Source organism: Sylvia atricapilla, chromosome 3, assembly GCF_009819655.1.
Source record: "Sylvia atricapilla isolate bSylAtr1 chromosome 3, bSylAtr1.pri, whole genome shotgun sequence".
NCBI lineage: Eukaryota > Metazoa > Chordata > Aves > Passeriformes > Sylviidae > Sylvia > Sylvia atricapilla.
The window spans coordinates 75,967,092-75,991,487 of record NC_089142.1 but is presented as its reverse complement, the minus strand read 5'-3'; the positions used below and the strand labels follow the sequence as shown (position 1 = coordinate 75,991,487).

Sequence of the window (24,396 nt, the reverse complement as noted above, 5' to 3'; positions counted from 1 at the left end):
TTTCTTTGTTGGATTTTTTTAACACTGTGATAGTGAAGTGGTGGCAGCACTGGGTCCATTCTGTGGTGTTGCTGTCAACATTAGCAATTGGATATTTCTCTTGAATAAGAAAGAAATAGTTTTCTCAAAGATCGCACCCATAATATAATTAATAACAGCTCTGCCACTGCTTGTGGGCTCTTTGGAGTATTTTTATTAATGTTTATCTAGACTGTTCAGTCCTGCAGCCACACAGAAACAATTAATGCTTTTGTGGCAATCAGAGTGATAAAGAATTGAAAACCATGTTTAGTTGACTGAATCCACCTGAAGTACCTGACTTTTTAAATTGATCCACTTCATGGAATTATTTCGGAGCCACTTAAGATTCTGAGCTATTTATTTCAAATGTTCCTGTATTTACAACCATATGTATTCAAGGGAATTTAATTTGTAAGCTCTTGGAGGTCTTGGCAGATGTTTTAACTGACTTGCTGAACTTGCAAAATGTACTATAACTGATACATAATTTCAAGAATTAAAAGCTAGTAGTTGACAAATTTTAGATTTAAAATTAAGTTTTATAGAGAGAAACGGAGGTTTCTCTGTGTTGATACAGTATGTTGTAGTCATTTTCCATGTAGTAAGTGATCCATAAATGACCAAGCAGTCCTTGAGGTGGCTGTGAGATACTCCTGTGTTTCAAGCTGACAACATTGGAATTGAATATTCACGTAAATTTTGACTGACAAAAAAACCTAGAATGTATATCTATTAGCTCTCATTGACTCACAATAGTATGAATCAGAAAAGGTCTTAAAATGAGCTGTATTACAAACCAAAATAAGTGATAAATTTTAAAGTTACATGGTTACATGGTTACATGGTTACATGGAAATTCTGTAGCTCCTCTGGAAATTAGTATGCAGTGAGGGCACAAGGGTATTGCAAATACCAAAATTGGTTTTGCAGCCTGACTAGTGGAATTCTTTCAGTATCCAGCCTTTTAAATGCTAAGTTCAATTTAGCTTGAAATTTACCTTTTTGAAATAGTTCATTAAATAACCCTCATTAAAACAAGCAAACAAAAAACCCAAACCACAATCTCCATTTTTAAGAAAAATCAGCTATATAGAAGATTTTGCCTTGTTGTCTATGTACTCCTGCCAAAACATTTTGAAGAGGAAAACACATTTACTATTGATTATGTGTTTTGGCTCTCTTAAGGAAGTCTGATTTGGTTATTGCAGGCTTCAGACCTCTTACTTGCAGTCAAATAAATGATTCATGGCTTAGAGTAAAAGAACCTACCAGGTGGAATAAGGTGTGATTATTTTAAGTAAGTCATACTTAGTATATTTCTTGGGTTCCTGTTAAACTCACTTGCAACTGTCTATTTCTGCAAGTCTCAGAGTATTAAGTATTGTAAATTTGATTGGACAGTGCTGTATCACCAGTCTTGCCAGGTGCAGAAATTGGCAGGAATGTGGCATTTTGAGTATGCTTTTTGAATCCTGGTACTTCACAGTAGTAGATACAGGATTTTCCCAGTGTCTTCTTGGAGAACAGTGTAATAGCTAAGGGAATGTTTGGCGGGGCACCACTTGGTGAGAAATTATTCAGGTTTCCCTGTATCATTTTTTTGTGTTAGGCTGTAGTGGGTAGGAGTTCAAATACACAGGTTATGTTTGCTGCTCAGACAGTTGTTTGTAGTGACCCTTAGGGAAGAAGCAACAGAAGGAATACAAACATTGCCTGGGCATCAACAGCAAGCTGACAGGCAATGAGTTTTACCTTACTGGCTGGTTAAATAAGGCTCCTGTATTGCAAGGGAATAGAAAGAGAAAATCACATGGAGTATTTAAAGGGAGGGAAGAAAAATAAGAAAAGGAAAATTGAAGACCCTCAAAAATGTCAATTTGTCACATACGTATTCATCTAATAGCTCATAAATGTTGGTTCTTGTAAAGAACCTTTCCAGCTTTTTCTTCAGTCTGACTTTGCAGAACTTTTCGGGGCCTACAGCTGGGCTGCAGAACTAAACTGATTTTTTTCAGGTTTTTAAGCAGACCTCTGAATCAGGCATCTCTTGTTTTTGCTGCTCTCCTGACCTTGAAATTTTTGCTGCTCTCCTGACCTTGGAAAAGGATCTGTGCTCCTGTGAGAGACATCTTGAAGGGTGGTTGGTGATCATGGAAACAGCTAGGAAAACATTCTATTTACTTCAGTTACCTGGCTTGAAAGCTCAGCCTGAGGAAAGAACAGTTTCAGCTTCCTCTGTTAGTGTACATTTCTGCACAGCTGAGTCACTGAGCACATGGGCTTGCTTTTAGAGATCTTTTCCCCCTCCTGTTAGCTTGGAGGTGATTTTGTGGTCTTTTAGAGAAACAGCCGACCAACCAAGAGTAGTTGGACCAACCAAGAGTAGTTGGACCAACCAAGAGTAGTTGCTGTATCGTGATCTCTTGGGAGCTGCTGCCAAACATCCTTTCCCACCATTTTAACCAGTATTCAGCGGACGTCACGCTGTGGACTGCTTCCCAGTGACACGTGTCACAAAGAACAAAGATTTGGTCTAGTTTTGTGGTCTAGCTGAGTGGGAGATTCTAAGTCTGTCTTTGTAATAGAAAGTATCTGTGGGCCTTCAGGGGAGAAAAAGGACAGGTGTCAGAATGGCTTTTCCTGCCAAAACTTTGCTAACCACATCCTGTCAAAGTGACTTCCTTTGTATGAGTGCATTTGTAAGATACATGGAAAAATAATGGGTAATAATTCAAAATCGGTTTTCTATATAGGATGAAAACATATTGATATTCACAGTTTAGTGATTTTTAGCCGTGACATTTATTACTAACACGTTTGTCACTAAATGTATAAACAAACGAGTTTTGGTTAATTTGATGATGCAGTGAGTTTCAGTATTGATAACAACAGTGTTGGGAAAAATGCCCAAAGAAAACGATATTCGTTTCACCTTAGTTAACCATTATCATGAATATATTAAAGTAATTGTAAGTTCGATTTCGCTCCCTGATGAGTGGTGTTCTGAGTAACGTGCACTCCCATTGCTTCTAAAACACTGATAAATGCAATCTGTTGGAATGTTTTTAAGACAATAGCTATTTAATGAATAGCTTGTGTGTACAGGGGAAAAGAATAAGCTTGATTGCTTACAATCTGACATTTGGAAAAGCATTTTTTAGATGTCTTGTATTTGCATATCTAATTGCTATGTAATCAAAACTAAGTGAACTGTAGCTGCTTGAAACTAAAAAATGAAAGGCAATCATCTTTAAAGGAGGAGATACCCCACTCATATGCAAGCTTGTCTGAATATTAGAATTATATTCTTCTTGTGTTTAATTATAGGTGTCTGACTGAGCAGTAAATTTATGCCTGTGTATTAAAGGAGTGAATGTGACCCTGAAACATCAGCTTTCCTTTGTTGAAGCAAAGCATTCGCATTGAGAGAACTTAACAGTGTTGTGTATTTTGGTGATAAGGGATTGTGCCAGAGTAGCTGTTAATTACCTGCTTTGTTTGATATGGAAAGTAGTGGTTCCACACTTTTCTTCCCACCAGTGACAGTACTCAATTAAAACTTGTATTAAACAGTGATAATGCCCTCGTTTATCTGGTGGAGAAGATGTGAGGTGAAGAAAATTAACAGGCTATTTTCATCTGTTGGGAGACAGCTTTGGTTTTTTCATGAACCTAGTGATGAGTTTTTGTCTTTTTTGGTATAGTAGTGTCTGGTGAGCTTTGGTTATTTTATTTAATTTTTCAGTCTTTGTGGCTCTTGAATCCTGCTGTTTAATAATAGTGGCTATAGTAGAAGTGGAAAAAAGGGAACCTCAGCTGCAGTGTTGGAGTTGCAAATTTGGAAGATGCTTGCTCTTAGTATTTCTTATTCCTCTGTGTGAAGCATCTGTTGCCATTGGTTGTGATTCCAGTGATCTTGAAAATCTATTGTATCATGACATGGCATCTTCCATATCTTACATTTTTGCTTTCTTGAAATTAAAGGTTTTGACGGAGTTTTTCTATTCCAAATATGTGAAGCGTGTTTCCTAATGCAGTCTGAGATGGACTTCTCTAATTAGCAGCTATTTTTGCATATCTGAACTGGAATAACAAGGAGGAGTAAATCAAAGAAAATAACAGAAGATTTGGTAGTCTTTGTTTATTTCAGATACCAATGCTGAAGAATATTCTAACAGTGAAAATCCACAAACTATATCAGTAGGCAGTAAGAAAGCATATAAGATTGTTATAGCAACACTTCATTGTTTTTTATTTCATTCATCCAAAGAAATTAAGGAATAGGTTGGTTGCTTTCCGTATGAAATTTGGAGGGTCTGTGTTAAGCAAGCTTGAACAGCTTTATTCTGGAGGGAAAGCTGAATGTTTCATGCTAGACTAATTTGGCCAAAAATGTGAAACAGTAAGTGAAAAGGAATAATTACTGTAGCAACTTTAAAGGGTGCACACGAAATTCTTTTGAGGAGCTCAGTGGATATGGCAGTGCATGGTAATTCAAGTAGAACTTCAGAGCTTCAGCTCTTAGGTGAATAGAGGTCACATGCAAAGTAAGAGTGGTTGCCTGCAGTAATTAGGCACAATTAATAAAGTTTGCTCAGAGGCATATTGTGCATACTGAATGGTTAGCAGTAATGACTGGTCTTAGAGGCAACCATACACAAACAAAAAAAGTCATTACAGATAAAACAGTTTTTTAAAAGAATTTGTAAGGTGTGGAAACTTGAAAGATTTTCTTGTTTTGTTGAAAACCTAAGCAAGTGCCATTGTTGAAGAGCAGAAAGCTGGATTTTGTTTTGTTGTGGAACATTGTAATATCACAAGATGCAAGCAAAGTGCTGTGAAAAATCAGGCTTAGAAAAAAAAAAGTTGTAATTGTGTGAATTGTCACAGTTTACAGAAAGAACACTAGAAAGCTCATATTAGATCGTAACTGGCATATTTTTAAGTCGTCGTCTTCTAACGTCAGTGTTCTTCTGAGTATATTAACTGATAAATTTAATATACTCAGAAGAACTGATAAATTGGATCATTGTATTTAATAATGGGTTGCTACATGATTATTGGTTACATTTTCTGGAGGTAATTCATAAAGTCAATAAATGTAGACCTGCTCACCACACAATTACCTTTTCATGCCAAGTAAACAGTGATAAGCACTAAATAAGAACTTGATAAGGTGTTTTATGATCTGGTATTTTGAAGTGCAGTTATCTCTGTATCTTTAACAGTTCTTTCCAGTTTTCTTTTTTTTTTTTTTTTTTTTTTTTTTTTTTTTTTCCCCTGTAAAATACCTCATGGAATGTGAGTTTGGCATGCATTTAGATTAGTAGACTTATTTCATGGCACAGCAGTGCTGCAGCAGAGGGTTACTGTAACTGTGTTAGCTCATCCATTTATGCTGAGGTTCTGCAGTGATTCGATGGCTTTCTCTGCTCAAACATTGAATAGTCATTTCACCTTGCAGGTGAGGACTGCAGCCCATGCTGTCAACCCACAGACAGTTTTTGTAATCCCAAAGCCACTCTGTTAAGGTTTCCTCAGACTATCATGCATTCATTATAAATTCCCAGCCTCAAATAAAGTCGAGGAGTGTGTTCTTCCAGAATAAATAGTGTTAAATGGACATACTGTACTTTTTGTTCCCTGTAAAGAAAATGCAGCAAGGCTGTCACATTTTTTTTCTGCTTATATTTTTCAGATTACGTTTCATTGAGTTTGCTACTTCAAAAAAAATGGTAGCATTTTTTGAGTATTTTCTTTGTTATGTAGTTCAGTTACAAGTTAGGAGAACTCTTTCTTGTATTTGCTTTCGGAGAAATTTATTTCTGCGTACAAAATTTTAAAATAACGTCATAATATCCAATTTTGAATAGATATTAATTTGCTATATTTGCACATAATCTCTACGTGCCCATCTCCTTGAAGAGAGGAAAATTTGTGTTAAAGTTATATGCTGTGTCAAGATGTGGAAAAAAATGGAACTTGACAATTCACTTTCCTGGATCCTTTTTGCATGAGCATGCTTTCCCTTTATATCCTTTACTATTCTTGTAGGACTTGTAGTCCTCCTTTGGAGAAATTGCTGTGTGTCTGATTGTGCTTCAGAGTGAGGTTCCGAAGTCTAAGACTGAATGGGAATTCTCTTCCCCAGTCTAAGGTTTTGGGGGGATTTTTCCCATTTGAGAAATGCCAGCTACAGTGCACAGATGTCATAGTTTTCTGCACTCACCTCATGGACTATTTTTCACAAATTCCATTAAAAAGTTGGACAAAAATAATTGTGTTATGGTATATACTTGGTCAAATAGGAAAAGCTCACTATCTTGGTAACTCTCAAAAAGAAAAGTTTAACTTTCTTCTACCACTAAGCTTTAGGACATGAAAAATCTAGAAGCTGAGATCTTGCAGCTCTCCAAATAGTTCTCCAGAAGAACACTCTTAAGCATCCTGTTGACAGGGTTTATGTACCACTGAGGAAAATTCAGACCCTCTGTCTCCCCCTATAATCTGAGTTGATGGTACTTGTCATTTGAAATATATATTCACCTGCTAAACATGCTTTTTTCTTTCTGATGAAAACAGTCCTGCTGAAAGCACGTCGTAAAACTTGGTTTTATTGCAGAGGTACACAATGAATCATGATTTCCTGCAGGCTCAGATCCTGCCTATGTAGGATCAACAGCTGAAAAACTGAAAATGTGAACTACATTTTATTTACAGTTGGGACCTATAGGGTATTTCTCATATTTGTACTTCCAGTTTTTGGCTGCATAACAATGTACTTGCTGTGTCTGGTATTTGAAGCATTCTCTCTAGTGAGGTCACGCTGAGCACAACTACCTAAGATTTTTTGTAAGTAGATAGCAATGATATTGATGTTCTTTATCCCTTCTGTCCATTTTTTTAGCCATTTGGGAAGTTGAGAATGAAGCTAAGGTGTAAAATTTTGAAATTTACTGTGAAAGAAAGTATGGAGAATTTACCAGTTAGTCCTTGGTATATCTGTGCCTCAAAGCTAAGAATTTTCTTTAAATCAGATTTTGAGTGATAAAGATTTCTCTTAGAGAAAATGTGAAGAATCCATCTAGAAACAAACTTTAAATCCATGTATTAGTGGAGCCAAGTTATTATGACCTTGGATACACTCTAAACCAGTTTTTAATGATTACTGTCAGAACAGTTCTTTTTCTATTGAAAAATAATGGCCTATGATATATTGAAGGCTGGATTAAATCATCCTGACTATTCCTTCTGGTCAAAATCTCTAAAATAAGGAAAAAATTACTGAAGAGTTAAGCTTAAGTATAGAAAGAGGCATAATGATTAAGATGTGTAGAATAAAATTTCAGTGTAGTATAATGTACCATCCAATTTATAAAAACCTTACACAGATCACAAAAGTTCTTGTTTTACCTGTACCTATGTATGTACAATGTGTGTGTTTGTGTGTGTGTGTGTGTCAGTGCTGCTGAAGTAGATGACAGTTCTGTATGCTGAAATGAAAACAGCTTACTGATAAGGGTCCAGCTAAAATTTTGGTACTCCAGTATGGTTTGTGTGCATCTAATCTCAGAGAACTTGTGTCTTAATCATACAAGTTGTTTTGTTTGTTTGTTGTTGTGTTTTCTGACGCTTTTCTTAAAAAATTTATTTTATTTTTTTGTGCGTTTTTTTTTTTTTGGCGGGGGGGGGGGCGGTTTGGGGTTTTTTTGTGATTTGTTGTTGTTTTTTTACCTTAAGTGGTCTTGCTTTGGTCATACTGTGTGACACTTCTGTAATCGTCATTAATCCTGAGTAGTATTCAGCAACAAGTTTTTATGATTAGAGTACTGGTCTTTTGTTTTGTGTCTTGTTACTGGCCTTAAACCAGAAAAACTAAACTTAGTTTAAACTAGCTGGATTTTTGGAGATTTTGTACTTGTTTCAGGCAAAGAAGTTAAGTGTGCTCACCTGTGCAACCAATTGAGACTCTGCAAGGGGGTTATGGAAAAGGAAGTGAGGCAACACAGGCAACAGGAAACACAGCAAGTCTGAGATGACCAAAACTAGGCCTGAGGGATCAGGAGGAAACTGAGAACAAGGTGTTGGGTCTCCACAAAATTGTGACAATAGTAGCAAAACGTGGTTTTTTTCCCAGTCACAGTCATAGATTTTTTTTATCTGTCTGTGATTTTTTGCAAGTACATTTTCTATGATGAGAAACAGTTTCTTGCTTTGTGCAGCTTAGATTTTTCATATGTATCAAGGTAGATATTTGAATTCTAGTCTGTTCACTCAGCTCTTCATATCAGCTTTTACAGTGGTTAATAGTGTTAAGAGCCCTGTAATTACTTGGAGGATGGGGTGAACATTGCGACATACAGAACTTGCAGAATGCATGGAATTTCCGTGTGGTGGGGCTGTGTGTGGTTGTTGAAATACCGCAAAAAAACCCCAAACCTAAGCTTATTCCCATATGTAAGGGGAACATTTGAAGTGTACAAAATGAAAAGCTCAGCATAGAGCTTTGTACTAATAGTTTATATACTTGGAGTTAGAGGTGTTATGTGCTTACTCAGGGGTAATTTAGCTGCTCTTTGGACTCGTGATTAACATATACAGTGCAAACCTGCAAACTTTCTCTTTTGTTAGTGCCTTTTATTATTTTATTATTTTCTTAGTGCCTTTTCTTATACAAGTGTATTAGAAAAACTGTTGCATACCTGTGTTTTTGAATATTTGTGGCATTTTTGTGTACTGTTTCATCATCAGATTTAAGAGGTTATTTGTTGGTATCTTCAGAGCAATGAAGTAACATCTCCTGCCTAAAATGGGGCAGTGTTTTAAAACTCCGATAGGTATGCTGTCCTGCATGTTGTGTCATGTTAGAGCAGGCTGTTAAAACAGCTTACATGTATTGAAGTGCCCAAATAAAAACATCCTGTCTTACTTGGAGACACCTCATGTTTTCTTGAAGTTCTTTCTTCATCCATTGATTTTTCTGTGTATTTCATGCTGTTGGCCTCCTTTAACTTTTTCACAGATGATAAGCTGTGCCTGCTTTTCACTTTACATACACTGCAACTGCAGCGTATGCCTTGCCTTGTGAAGCTTGAGTGTTAGTTGTGTGTTATGTACTAAGTCAGTGAATAAAGTTTCAGTGCAGGTGGTTTCCACCTTTTTGTCCCCATCACAATAATGTGACATCCTACCAAAGTGGGATAAATCATATTAACTCTGCTTGCAGGGTAAGGGTTGGGGGCAGAACAGGGAGGATATGGAGGTTACCCTGTGTCTGCTTAGCTGAGCATGACTCGCACTGCAAACTTCAGTTCTACTTTTGTTGAGTATTAGTTTATTGAGTAATTAAAACTTGCTTCACTAACAGAGGGAAAAAATCCCATCAACTTTCACTGATGTTTTGTCTGACTTAGGCAAGCACTTTTTTGTGAAGGTGTCTTTCCCTGTGAGACCATATGGTTTTGCAGCAAGAAGTTTGAGTGTAGGGTTTGAGCATTGTTTGTAAATTACAGCAGAAGATTAGTTTTTTTCAAGTTCCTGTGTACAATAGCACTGAAACTGATAGTTGAGGTACTTTGATTTTTGCTTGATTTTACTTGATTACTTAGATTTTTTTCCCCCAAAGTCAGTCAGGCACTTCTGTTCCGTAACATTTAAATGATATTTAATACTGTGTATGAAGTGTTTGCATAGGCAGAAGAGATACCAAGATAAATAGTTGCATATGTACTATGTGTTGCATAGTAAAAAGGGTATTAAAAATTTTTTTAAAAAGTAATATGTTTGTATCATTCATATGTTTTCTAATCTTAAGTGAATTCTGCAGTATATAAATACACTTTTCCTTAAGAAGGTGATATAATGGATATTGAAGTAACCACAGATATCCTTAAATTAGAATTTAATTCAAAGTGTCTTTACTTAAATTTGCGTCAAATTATGCAGGATTGAAGAGGCTCACACACTCTTAAGCAGAGTAATGCCTGAGCCTAATCATATTAGTAGTCCTCAGAGGACAAAATCTTCTCTCTATTGCAAATTATTTTAGGTTTTCTGTGAGTGGTATGGCACTATGTTTGGACTGATCTGATGGTCAGTTCCCATTCAAGGCCTTAGGACTTCTGTTCCCGCTGCTTCACGCGCATCCTCAGGAGTCAATTGAGTTGGTGAGTTTCCTAAATTGGCCCCTGCACAATTGTCTGAGCAGCAGGGGCAGCTCAGTCAGTGGAAGTAGCAGAGTCAGGGCTGCTATTTTCAGTGACAGCTAGTTGTTAAATAGACTCAACCTGCAAAGCTAAACTTCACCTTCACGTTCCATGATGTGAGATATATGAGTGCCTGCATTAAAATATTTTCATTTTAACTTCCAGCTTGCTATGTCACCATATATTTCACCCAGAAAAGTAACAAGTTTTTGATAAAAATAATTCTGGGGTGACAGAAAGAAGAAAAAGACTATGATTTTGTGGGTTTTTTTCTTCATAGCTTTGAAGCAGTTTTTTGTGTGGCCTTGAAAGGTGATTGTTTATAGACCTCTAAATTACTTCTAAATGAAACATAATTTTCTTAATTGTGGTTAATTTTTCAAGACTTTTTTCCAATAGTTTAAAGAAACATGAAATTTTTTCCTGATTTTATTTAATTCCATTCTCAGTTTATAATTCAAACGTGGGGAGAAAAGAAACCCCTACCAAACATGCACTCTCCACCAACCAAACAACTACAGAAACAAAATATACCAGAAGAGCCCCAAACAGAAACCAACTGTACCAAAAAGCACAAACCAAAATAATAATTCAAAATAACCCCTTTTGAATTATGCCACTAGAGCATTTAGTTATGTGCCAGTATTGCTTGAATTGATGTCTTTTGCATGTTGCAGCTGGAAGAGTAACTCTATAATTGTTGATAATAGAGAGCTGAGTTGAGCAGCAGACCTGTGGTAAAGATGCTCAGGTCTTTGGCCTGTCTAATGTTGGTTTAGCATTTCAGGAAATCACATTCCTTGTGTGTAAATTATGCGGACCTTCAGCCAGTACACTGATTTGGCTTAAAATATTGACTACAACTCTGTACTGGTTGAGTGTAGTTTTTCAATGATATATATAATTAATGAGAATTTGTTGTCTTAAATAGTTTTCTATTTGGATGTATTGTACTTTGGATATATTTTCCTTATTTTTAGGCATTATGCTTTTATTTTTCTTGATGATTGCATGGTTTTTAAATTTAAAATGCATGCATTTTAAATTTCCCTTTTTGCAAAAAAATAAACTTTAGATTTTTCCTTTTTCATATATGGTAATTACATAGTTGAACTGTGGGTGCAAGGAATAGAAAGGGGCTTTGAACAACTTTTTTAAATGGAAATACATGGTGCCATCCCATCTCACTTAAGATACTAATGAGCTATTATAGTTGACCCAGCAGTAATGGGCATTAGTTAAAATATATACTCTTTGCTCATTTGCATCTAGTATAAAGTTTAATTTTATTTTACTAGTGCTATTAGATAAAATAGGCTTATTTTTAGAAAATACATTGCAGCAGCTTTTCTGTTCTGATAACTGCATCACTTCAGCATACACAGGAAATTTCTTACAGGTTATATTAGTAGCGGAAGGGAAAGTCATGTTTGTCTCTTTTATAGCTGGCCAGTTTATGGATTTTTCACTCTTTTCCATTTGCAGAGAACTTCTAAATTTTTTTTTCCTGTGGACTAATTTTGAACCATAAAGAATCCCTGAAAAGGACTTGTTTTTTCCCTAGTTGTTTTTTATCTTAAAATTTTAAAATACAGCTTCCGTCCAATTGCTGGGGGGTTTTCCCCATTTTTTTTTTTTTCTTTAGCATTGTACAATGTTGAAACATAAATTTGTGTGCAAGTCACAAATAGTGGTTGTGCAAGATTGCTTAACTCTGGAAAAGGGTTTTATTCATCACTCAAATGAAGGAGGACTTGATGAAGTAGGGGTGAGGGGGGAAAAAAAGTTTGTTCTTTTTCTGTGACTTAGCTTCTGTTGATTCTTGCACTGTTTTTCCTTTACTAGCTTGTCTTATATTATGGCTTCTTGATATTTCAGTCTCAAGTGTGAACAAGAAGGAATAACTTACGTCCATTGCAGGGTAAAAAAAAAAGCCCTAATTCCAGCTCTTCATGCCTCTCAAACATCTTAAAGAAGCAAAATAGGGCACAAGCCCAATTTTTTTTTGCTTTTCAGGTCTCCTTTAAGAGCAGAGACAACCATGATGCAGCAATTTTGGAGGTAGAGGCAAGTAAATGTTTTACTTCTTGTAAACATTCCAGTAAATTTTTGCGAATCACCCATTATTTGAGGAGACTGGTTGAAAAAGAACCTCAGCCTCTCCCCCTTTCCTGAATTTGCTTTGTGTGATTCTATGTGAGGAAGAATATATTTAAGTTTTTATTGAATATTGACAGGTTTCACATCAGTTACACACTTGCAAGGCCCAGTTGGTGTAAAAATATGTAGCTCTAGTATTAGAAAGGTTTTTGTGATAACAGTTGTTGAAGTGTTTTCTTTGGAACTGATCTACAAAATGAAAATTTGTTGGGTGGGTCGTAACTGTTTTTCTTCATCGAAAAATTAAAAAGAGTCTCCAATTGTTTCTGACCTCGAGCTGTTGGTGTTCAAATCAGCTCTTTGGCGTTCTCACTATGGACAGTTGAGCAACCTCTTATGCACTGGTACGAAACCTGTAACTATTTTTGTGCTAGGGATGTTTCTGAAAACTCACCTTGAGTTTCTTCTCATGGCATCACATCATCTTGAAGGCTGTATTGGAGGTACAGGAAAGAACTGTCTATCTGTTTTGCTGATGTTTTTTTGGGCCTTCCTATTCCCTTATTGTGAATAAAACCAGACAGTTGGCATCGTTGCATAAGAAAATGGGATTACACGTTTGGGAAAGTTTTGCTTAACTTCTGTTTTGGGAGGTGGGAACAAATGTTCTAGTCCATGTTAGAAGATTACAGTGGGAACAGCAAAGAAACTAGATTTTGGTCAGCTAATGGGAGATAATAGTTCAACGGGCATAAAAAAAAAATGCTAGTTAATAAGCTGTATTGATACAAATTAATACCTGTGCCAGTTTGAGAAGGGAGAGCTGGAGAAAAAGGAGGTCAGGACCTGTCAGTTGGCAGTAAATCCTTGTCATCTCTTGGAAATGCATTTTGAAAAAAAGCTGTAATGCTTTTCTGAAGAAGAAGAAACGTTTAGAATGAAGAAATTGACCTTTCTTCTACCTGTCTCTTGAGGATGTGAGCAAAGTGTGTAATTATTTTTGTCCTCAGTTCATGTACAATGCTCTTATTTTCTAAAGTGGGTGAAACCATTGTAAAATGTAAGAAAAGCTTCCATATAATGACCTTTTTTACCCAGTATTGCTTTCTTCAGCTCCTGTGATTCAGAAGTATATTAAGTTAGACTGTACAAGTTTCATTTGACTTTTTGTGGAGGCACGTGAGCGTGCAATCTGAAAACATATATAAGGCTGTTTTAATGAAAGGAGCTTGGAACTTGTCTTCTGAAGAGCAGAAGCACTTAATTTTTTAAAAAAACTTTTTGTGTGTTTCTGCTGGTGTACTGGAATTTGTTTAAAAGCTGCTCAGATTAAAATAGTGACTTAGGTAGCACATCAAGGATTTACTTTGCTTCTGTAGCTTCATACTGAAATGACATTCTGTTTGCCTCTTTTAATCTGTCCTGTATTTATTGATATTTCTCTCTGCATTAATATCTTTGGCAGCTAAGGGAATGTGTTACAAAAAACCACAACCTTAAATTTTTCATTAATAAGCCTTAATTTTGCATATTACGGTTACTTGCAATGGAGCTGTGATAATTTGGTTAGTTATAGATCTTCGTTTGCACACTCAATTTTACTCCAAATGATGTGAGTGAAGATGTCCGCAAATTCATTATTTAACAAGTTTTTTAGAAAATTGCATTCCTTTGGTGAATGCTTTTGTACATTTCACCAGAATTTTTGTGATTCAAAAAGTTTTAGTGAAATTTGGTGCCTTTTTGGAAGGATGGTGAGGTCTGCTAAACAGCAGTTGTAGGACTGCTAATTGAATAGGATCTTGAAGGATGCACCTCTAGACATTGTCTCCTGAAACCAGTATACATGTAAATATTGTGATATTTGACTTTGAATCAAAATTATGACTAGCTTTCACTTTCTTTTGTGCTTATGTAATGAGCAGGAGGTTTATTAAATGTTATTTTCCAATTTAAAAAGTGGACATAATTTTTATAATTACTCCTTTACAGAAATTATTTATTTCATTAATTTCACGAAGGTTTTATTTTAAATGTATTACACAGCTGCTGTATAAAGAGCTAGTGTACAGTATTTTAAGTGAAATAAAAATTAAAAATGTGTGGTTTGCAGCTCATTAAGTCTAGAAAGTGAGTAAAGACTTCCAAACCCGGACCTTAAGGACAAATTCACTGAAGGACCAAAGGACCAAAACTCTGTGCAGTGTTAAAGTCATAGTTAAAGTCATATTGCTATACACTACCTTTTATGATAGTGTTTGTTTATTGGAGGGGTTAGTTTAATTTTTGTTTGCTTTGGAGTTTTAGGGATATTTTTGTGGTTGTGTCCTGCTTTTTCGTTTGGTTGCTTTTCTTAAATCACTGGATTGATGGTATCTGAGCAGCAAAGGTGGATCCTGAACATCAATCATTTCTGTGCTGCAGGAAACGTTTAACCTAATATATTATCAGCAGTATTCTCAAAAGCCATTTAATATCAGTGCCAAGCTGGCACTCAGCTATACAGTCTTTAACTGGCATGACTATTACCACATTTTAATCCAGCTTTGAGAACATGTGGCACGTGCTGGAATATTCCTCATTCTGTAGTCATTATAATCAATGCAGTAGTTGCATGAAATTGGTCGTAAAGGAGGTTTGGAACAGTGCTCATACTTTGAGTTTTATCTAGGTGGTAGCTTGGTTGTGTCAAATCCCATGTAATTGTAGCAAGGATTTGAGGCAACTGCTGCAATAAATCTGTAATTACAGACTGTGTGCAAGGTTTCAGTCTTAAATACAGGGAAAACTTGTGTGCTGAGATTATTTGAGGCAGTTGTTCTGAATTCTTTCAAGGACTCTAGTTTGGTAGCCTGTGTTTATTGTCAGTTCTGTATTCAGTGGCAAATTTGATTTTTCTGTATTCTTTGTAACAAAATTTCATTTTTTTAAAAAAATATGAGTTAGTTTATTGCATTAATATCTCCTGTGAAAATGCACATTTGAAAAAAGATTCCATACCTTTATGTGTAAGTGAACTCCATTTTAGAGTTAATCGCTATGCTGTGAATGACAAGGTTTTCTTCTGACACACCCTTGTTTAAATAAATACATGGGACATCGTGTGCTAGTTTCTCAGGTAAGCGACTGAGATGTGGAGTTTGAAGTGGAGGGAAGCTGACTGCTCTGCAGGCCTAGCTCAGAGTGGGAACTGAGTTTTCAGAATACTTAACTTGTCATTGTAATTTATGTATTGCGGTGAGATTGCATTTGCTGTAGGTGGCCCTTAAAAACGCCCCCGTGTCCCCTGGGCAGACAGAGCGAGGGGCTCCCCCCCTCAGTGCCTTTTTGGGAGCGGCTGGGCTGCTGTGTGTCCTGCCAGAGGTGTGACTGGCAGCTGGCAGCTCCCTGCCCAGGGAGAGCTGCCTCTGTGCCCTCCTTGCGCTCAGCCTGCTGCTTGCGGAATGTGTCACCCAGCCAGTTCTGCTTGCTGAACAGGCAAAACCTCATCTGGCAGCAGGAGTCCGCTGCTGTGCTAACTGGCTCTGCTGTTCCAAAGAAGAGGGGAGGAGAAGGGAATGCATCCACTTCTCTTGTGGGTGTGAGCAGTTACCCCTGCAGCTGTGCCAAACTCAAGTCTGTGGAGGAAACCCTTCTCTACAGGAAAACTCAGAATAGTTCCGTCTCGGGATTTGGACAGTTTCCTTCTCTGAAGTGACTATGCAAGATTAGTGTTCTAATTATAAGCACAGACATTGTGTCTAAAGTTGTCAATGTTCATTTTAGCAACCACTTGTGGAAAAGGTTGGTTTATGTTTAGCATTCTGCTTTCTTGTTGGCATAAGAGGCACTTTTAATCGAAATGTGCAGGGTAGCATTTAGCTGCCTAGGCACTTGAGTCTTCTTAGTCTACCTAGAGGAAACAAGAGTACGTCTTTGAAGAAGTCTCCAATGAAGATTCATCCCCAGAATTGAAACAAGAAAGAGGAACTAAGAAAAATACTAGGTATTATCATATAAATACTTGATCCACTATTTTTCACTAAGGTCAGGATTGCACAAAGCACTTCAGTTTATGTATGAGAGCTGTTGTAGCAGTGATTACATCCCTCCCCCTCATCCTATTTTTTCCAGTCTGACTCTGCCTGCTCTAGTCAAAACTTGGTTTTTGTTTAGTTACACATGCAAATCACAAAGAACCATTCTCAAGAATTGCAAGATACAGATTTTGTGCTAAAACTCTGGCATTGCAACCATGTCAGCCTGGTCCTAGCAATAAAAACAGCTTTACTTTCCTGCAGATGTCCTTTTCCCTGTGTTTGGCTGCATTCTTGTAGCCCACAAGTAAAGTTCTATTGGCAGTGTCACAGGTTAAAGTATTAAAGTTAGGTACTCCATCCTTTCCCTTCCCCAACCTGTCCCTGAACCATTCTGAAAAAATCAGCGATGTTAAATGTTTTTCAGCTCTTAAATTTTTTTCTTTCTTTCCCCACCCCCCCCCCCCTCATTTTTCTGAGCAAAATAGTTTCTTTATGTCTTGGGAAGTTACTTGACATTACTTAACTGCTACCTTGGTATGTTTGGTTTGAGTCATGAGTCTCTTTTTAAATTGCTTTGGCAAACAGTAAAAACCAAAAGATCACAATGTCCTAAAATAAAACAGCACATTACTATAACAATAATTTCATTTTACATTACAAAGTCTCATTTCAGTTCATAGAAACAGTAGTAACTTAATGTTCTTAAACCAAGGTCACATTTTTGTACATACAAAAAGTAAAAAGTATAAACTTGTTACTTTTTTACTTCATGTTTTGGAGGAGGGGAGGAAATAGGGAAGAATTTTCAGTTTTACTTTCTTTAATTTGGCTTCTGTGCATAGTTTTATGCTATATCTGAAACTTGTCTATTATATTGTGGGCTAAGAGATGTGGTGCATTTTAATTTTCTTGGCACACTGAGGTTATGTTAATGTGTTCAATGTAAGTTTCTGTTAAAAATATTCTGTAGCAACATCTTCGTATACTTTTGTGCAAAGCTGTGGAGTTAGTGAAATTTCACTTTTCTTACTAAGTCCTAAGCAGTGTCAGAAAAGATGTTAATGTTAGTAATGGTGTATTGTAAGGTTAGCAGCATGGGAAAATGGGGAAGAAAAATTCTCTCTTAAAAAAAGTTTACAGTTATTTTGTAACAAAAAGCGCAAAGGGTTGGTGGGAATATATTGCAATTTTGCAAAGTTGTCTTCAGTATACTCCCTTAAGACCTTCACTAAGATTTATGCAGAGGAACCCTTTTTGATATATCTTGTAATTTTTATCTATATGAGAGGCATGTGCAAGTTCTCCTTGAGGAAATGCTAACAGCAGAACGGTTGGATTTTCAAGCAAAGGCTGAGCCAAGGGACTCTGGAAACGATAGGCAAATTGAGAAAGAAGGAAGTCAAAGTGTCGATGTGTTGACATTAAAATGCAAGATATCAGCAGCTGTTTATTCTGATCCTTCCAAAAGGTCATTTAACTGTTACATTTTTTTCTCCTCTAGATATTTCTTTTCCCTCCTTTTCTTTAAGACGTCTGTAAATTGAGTTTGGAAAAAAACCCCAGTCACTTATTCCTAATAAAAAAACCCCAAAACCCAAACATTGAAATGTCACAAATGTATGTATGAACTACTGTAGTTTTGTCCACTTTGTAGGCTTTTTAGCATAAATGAGTGAAAGTTTCTGGAATTCATGTTTAAATTAAGCAGGAATAGCACCTGAAGAGAAGTGTGGGTTTATTTTGATACTTCTTGACCGTTTCAGTTTGTTCAACATCACTTATATGTAGAGCTGTCATAAAAGAGCAGAAGCCCAGGGGTTTGAGGATGAGTCTATTTGTGAAATAGATCAATTTAACACTGAATTCAAATTATTGGTGACGGGAATGTTAATACATTGGTCACGTTTCCTGTGCAATACAGCAATCAAGTCAAAACAAGACAGAGGATATAAAACATGGAATGGAGAAGTAAAAATGGCTGAAATTCAGTAAATATAAGATACCACAGTGCAGTTACTGTTGAGGAAAGTTACATGATAGTACTTCAAGAGAGGAAAGAAAATGTTCTAGTGTATGTATAGTTACAGTAGTAGCCAAGGAGCAGATCATGTCATCCATTGAATATAAAAATATAATTCGTTTTATGTTTTTTTATTTGGCCAAGTGCTAGTGGCTAATTCAACATAGAGTGCAGTTTTCCAAATACAGCATGCTGTAAATGGCATTCCAAATTGGAGTCAAGAACAGTGTTTCAGGGTTGGGGTTTTAGTTTGTTGTTTTTTGTTTTCTTGGTTTTCTCTTAACCATTAAAAAAAAGATTCTCAGAGAAATATTTGGGATTAGTATACTGTATAGACTAAAAGACTGAGAAACCAATGAGCAGACGGTTTTTCCCCTGTAAATACACTTGAGGAATAGTGATAGCACTTGACTATAAACAATAATGCTCAAGTATTTCCCTAAGTTCCCAAATCATTAAATCAGAGATGCCTATGATGCTTTCTACCGTTTATGTTCATTGCACAGAACAAAGTAAAAGTTTCATATTAATCGAAAAACTAAAAACTAGGATGATTTTTTCCTCTCCCTCACCTTCTGGGCAGTGATTTGCAGGAGGGCAAAGTGGGAATCACCTCCTTCTGTGTTTCTGTGGCCCAGTATTTTATTACTGCACTCCTGGAACAGCACCTGGTGATGTTGGTGACTTTTGACCTGAGGTAGTACCAGGATCTTGATGCTCAGTTCCTGGACCATGTACAAACCCCTGGATAGTTACATTGCATTTTCTTAGAGTTGCAACTTCTTTCTTCAAGAAAATATTTTGAAGTTACCATGCCTTGAGTTAGTTTTGTAGAGTACATTAGATTAGGTTCTTTTGGATGTCAGCACTTCCAGATCTCCTAGCATGAGAATCCCAGATGGAAAATGGTCATCAGGTTTCAGTTTTATTAAGACTGTTTTGCCTGTCAGTATGAACTTCAGCAGAGTTTTAGTTATCTTGGTACGTTTTTGGGTGGAATAGAGGCATGTGTTAACAAGGCTAGTACCTTGGTGTCCTAGTCCTCTTCCTGGGCAGAAGGAAATAAAATGATAAATTGGAATGTAATGCAGCTGGAATACTGCTTAAATAAAAACCGAGATATACAAAAGAATCTTAATGTATTTAAAAGAGTATATTCAGTTGTATTTTGTATTAAAATAATATTTTTACTATATAAAATTTATAGTAAAAAAGGTTCTGCTTTGAGAGATACCTTTTCATGTTCATAAAAACTGATCTATTCTAGATTTGTTTTCTATTACTTATATGTAATTTTAATATCCTGTTAATTATTTTTAAAATAAAAATTGTAAAGTGCTTGAAGTAAAGTGAGTAATTTACTATGTGTGCATGGTACATAGGTGCTGCTTGATAATAAGGTATATAAAAGAACACTTAGATTTTGTCATCCTTTCTCCATCTAAAGCTGAATAGTGGAATCAGCTCTTTACTGATTAATAATGCTCATAGTCTCAGAGGCAAATAGGTTTATGCAGGAGTGATTTTAGAACAGTTGCAGGTTATTTTGAAGTTAACTTCATTAGTGACTAATGATGAATAATCTTCAGTTAAAATACACTTACTGCCTGTGTTTTCTGATTAGAAAATGCTCTGAGGAATGTGTCCATTCCCACAGATTAGGTTTGTTGGTTGAAGCCTGCACTAAAAAATGTCTTTTGTACCTTGCAATTTAGAATATGGAGGTACTACCCTTCAAAAAGCTATCTAAAGCTAACTCTGAACCAAGAAGATTGCATTCAGGATTTATTGGTATTTCATTTTCTTTCAAGGGAATTTCATGTTTGTTTTGTGAGTGGTCAGTGTGTCAAAAGAATCACAATATTGTGAAATGTTTCATACTTCTTATTCCCTTTTCTGTAGGGGAACAAAACCACACTTGGATATCAGTGTAACTGTATCCATATAAAGTTTACTATGCCAGGAATACTGATAAAGTGTTAAAACTCTTACCTGTGTTCCTAAGTCAGAGAAATGAAGTCTCTCTCCTCTGCCTGGGTAAAGTTTGTTACTTCATAGTCATTTTAAGTGTCGATGTTAAAAATTGCATTCATCTCTAACCAATATATCCAGAGACTGAGTTTACGCTGTGCATTTCATGTGCTGAATTCTCATTTATCGCCCTGTGGCTACCTGGTGCATGCAAAACTTCTTTACTTTTCTCCCACAACAGTGAGTTTGCTTTGCTAGCACTCGACAGTAGGGCTTGTTCCACAGACCCTGTTTGTCACACGGGCACAGCTGGAGAGAAACACTGCAGAAGACCTGGCTGGGGCCATGGGCAGTCCTGCTGGCAGTTTCACGGGAGGTTCCCGGGGTCGGCCGGGTTTCTCTGCCCGGTGTCCGGGGCGGCGGCAGAGCTTTGTCCTGCGGCACAGCCGGGCCCCGCGGACACGTCCGGGGCTGTTCCCGGCATCCAGGAGCCGCTTTGGCTGCGGGGCACGGCGGAGCCTGGGGCCGCGCCGCCTTGGAAGGCTCCTGAGCACAGAGCCTGTCTTGGGCCGTGGAGACACAGAACAGAACCCTCTTGTGTCCTTTCGGCATTAGGTTGTTTGCTGCCGCCAGATTTTTCCTTAGGACAGTTCTCAAAAGATGCTTTAGATAATGCCCTTTGACAATGTTTGACAGCTACTGGCTGGTTTAGTGTGTGCTGGAAGGCACCGACTCGTTCAGTCCAAAGTTATCTTGGTGTGGGGGCTTGGTGTGCAATGATAATTTATAATTGAAGACTCATTAAATAGCACTAAACTCACAAAACAAACATGAAATTCCCTTGAAAGAAAATGAAATACCAATAAATCCTGAATGCAATCTTCTTGGTTCAGAGTTAGCTTTAGATGGCTTTTTGAAGGGAAGTACCTCCATATTCTAAATTGCAAGTGAAAACAGCAAGTATGTGACTGTTGATTGAAGCAATTGATCAGTTGTTTCTATAGGTGGAAACTTCGATCAGAAATTCTAAATGTGGAGTAAGCTGCCATGTTCTCCCTGACCAGGTGCTGGTCCCTCAATATACCTTTGTAACCTTACTTTTTTTACCAGCTTTCTGCTTGTGAACTGCTGACATTAGAAACTCAGTAGGAGCAAAAGTCTGTGTTAATTTGCCTGACTGTAACTGCACAATTAAAGCAGTTTATCAGCAGGGGTTAGGACAATCAGTGTGTTCTGATGCTTCATGTTATAAAATTACTTGTGTTGTTCAAACAGATACTGTAATTAGTGCATCATTTTAAACTGGTTTTCTGCAGGGCTGGCTTGGAGTTTGATCTGATAAAAACCTCTATTTTTGGTACTTACCTAAGCACTTATTTTGTTGCAGGCCTCCTCTAAATTAACAACTTCTATTCAAATGTTAATATCAGGACTGTAGCATTCAAATACAGGTTTGGGGATGGATGGGTTGTTCTTCTGGATTTTTTCTTTGTTTTTTACCAGTCAGTCCCGTCAAGACCTAAGATTCATTCGTAAAAATGGAAGGAAGAAGCACCAGTTTACAGTTGTTACTGTAATACTAGCATTTGATACACGGATGAGCAGAGGTTGCTTCACACCAAATAACAAAGATGACTGTGTTCTGTCCCTGGCACATGCATAATTGGATTTCACTTAGGATAGTTTAATGAGACATGGTGAGACTGGCTTCTAAGGGGCAGTTATGTGTTAAAATATGGTGGCTCACCTTCACCTTTTCCCAGCCACAGCGCTGACCTCGTGTTGGCATTCTGTAGCCCTTTATGGTTGCCAGCTCCCTTGTCCAGCAGAAAATGAGGAGGAGAAGGGGGGAGGCATCTCCTGCATCAGCTTGCGGTCTGAAAGGCTGGTGTGGTGCTGGGGCCAGCCCTGGTGGCAGCAGTAAGGTCTGCATGGCAAGGGCAGGGAACCTTAGCAAGTTGTTACACTGCTCGGGAAAGGATGCAGTTGTACAACAGTAAGAGATTATCCAAGTGATTTTTGCTTCATTATGTCTGGGCCTCTCATGAATACGGATCAGGTGATGCGGAATTATTTGTAGACTGGTTTATTCCTTGCACAGTGTTACAGAAGTCTTCTGTCTTCTGCATGTTTGTTTTGAAGTATCTCTGCAGCAGAGAAGCCAAAAATTAAGAAATCCAATTCTGTGGCTTAGGTGGGCAGAACAGTTGCAAGAATGGAAGTTTCATTAAACAACACAAGAAAGACAGCTCTTGAAAGGTTGGCAGTATATGACTTCAGGGCAAAGTGCATTCATTCTTCTAAGATTCCTCTGACTTGGTTTTACCAGTTCAACTGTATTTACAAAAGGTTGTAAAGTAAGATTCAATACAGATGTATTGAAGGGTTGAATAATGTTTCTCTTGGACTTGCTAATTTAGGTATTGTTGCATATCATAATATATATCATGTCTTACTTAAAATTACTAAAATTAGATCAGGACTAGAATTTTTTACAATTACTTTATTTGTGACTTTTTAGTTAAATTTAACTTGCATTTCAAAATTCTTTAAAATCAACATGTTAGCTTTTTTTTTTAATCACACAGCTTCTGTTAAACTACTACTTGAATTATTTTTGAAACTTTGATATATATGTGCGAATGTTTTCATTATGAAAAAGAATTCTCACCTAGAGCTACTGTCAATTTAATGTACCTACAGCACAATTTATTAGACAAAATATATTGTGAGATTTTTACTAAATAGCTGAATTTCTTCTCTCCACATCTTACCTCCTCCATTTGACTGTGAGAAGTGGCGGTGAGTGATTATACTGGTTTTTATATCTTAGGATAATTTTAATTAAAGTTCTTAGAGTGTACTTGAATTAAACCTTTGTATGGTATGAAGGACTAAAGCTATTCTGATGCCTTTTAATTTTAGTGTTCAATTTGACATTATATGAAAACATTCTTCCCTTTTACTCTATCTTTTCTGTGGTTTTTGTCATTCAGTAGGGAGACCAGTTTGTTTAATAGGTTGGTGAAAACAGAATTTAATAGCCTATCACTTCAAGATGAGTGAGAATACTAAGGGTAATTCTCTACACTTGCTTGAGCTGGTGACTTTACTTCTTTAAAAGATCCCTGCTGTTGGTAGTGAGCTGGTTCCGTATCTTTTTAGTGGCCCACATTACAGGAAATTGTATGAGATGGAGTGGAAAAATGTGCATAGAATGGAAGCTGCACTTTTTTTTATTACTATAGAATAGCCCACAGCTTTCTGAAAAAAGTGCCATGTGGGAAGGTTGCTTCCACTCTTACCACATTGCATTCATTCTTTTGTTCCATTTTTACTGTCTAACTGATATTTCTCTGGCTGCATATGAACAGATACTAGCGTAGTAGGTTTTCAGTGTTTATTTCATTTTTCTTTAGCTGTATTCTGACAATTGGAAGTGACTGGATCCTACTTCATCAGCTTTTAACTTGTCAACTTATTTTTCGTCGGTTGGCCATACTGTGAAGGTCTTTGGGGTGAGAAATAAGGATTGAGATTTTTTTTTGAAGTTGGTGATTAAATATTTTTGATGCCTTTCTTCGTGTTGGTATTTTGTTTTCCAGCGTTTGAATAATGTTAACAATTTCAGTCAGCCTTGACACTTCTTTCATTTGTGTTTAAAGGTCTTTCAAATGTATTGTCTAGACAGAAAAGAGACTTAACTTCATACCCTGTTCTAGAGGAGTTCTCAGTCATCTGCTTTGTGCAGCTTACAGAAATCTAGTAAGCTGCTGTCTTATTCTTGCTCAGTCAGAGACTGAGGAATTAAGTAGAAAGCTTTGGGATGGGAGATGACGATGTAAATAGGAATGGCCAAGATGCAGGAGGGGCAAGACCACAGCTTGAAGTTACTGTGATTTGGTGAGGTGCGTGGAAAATATGGGGATATGATTTTTTAGAGAGCTAGACTTCAGTGGTTTCCCTCATGGAACAACCTTTCTAATATTTAAGTTTGATTTTATAGATTCAGATCAGTTGCATCCTTTACCTGCTTTTTTGCTTCCCCCTAAATCCCTCC

At 36.9% G+C, this 24,396-nt stretch overlaps 1 protein-coding gene across 13 annotated transcripts in view; it reads left to right on the top strand.

The window, feature by feature from the left end:
* The window catches only part of QKI (QKI, KH domain containing RNA binding), a 147,981-nt gene that overhangs the window by 73,492 nt on the left and 50,093 nt on the right, over positions 1–24,396 (top strand). For 8 of the 13 annotated variants that reach the window (XR_010743248.1, XR_010743249.1, XM_066315841.1 and 5 more), the window contains one exon: positions 12,243–12,293. The exons of the other annotated variants lie outside the window; for them this stretch is intronic. Coding sequence is in view for 6 of the 8 variants with exons in the window: in XM_066315841.1 (XP_066171938.1) it covers positions 12,243–12,293 (51 nt within the window). In the remaining 2 variants the exon portion in view is untranslated. The remainder of the gene's footprint in view (positions 1–12,242; positions 12,294–24,396) is intronic. 13 annotated transcript variants of the gene reach the window in all.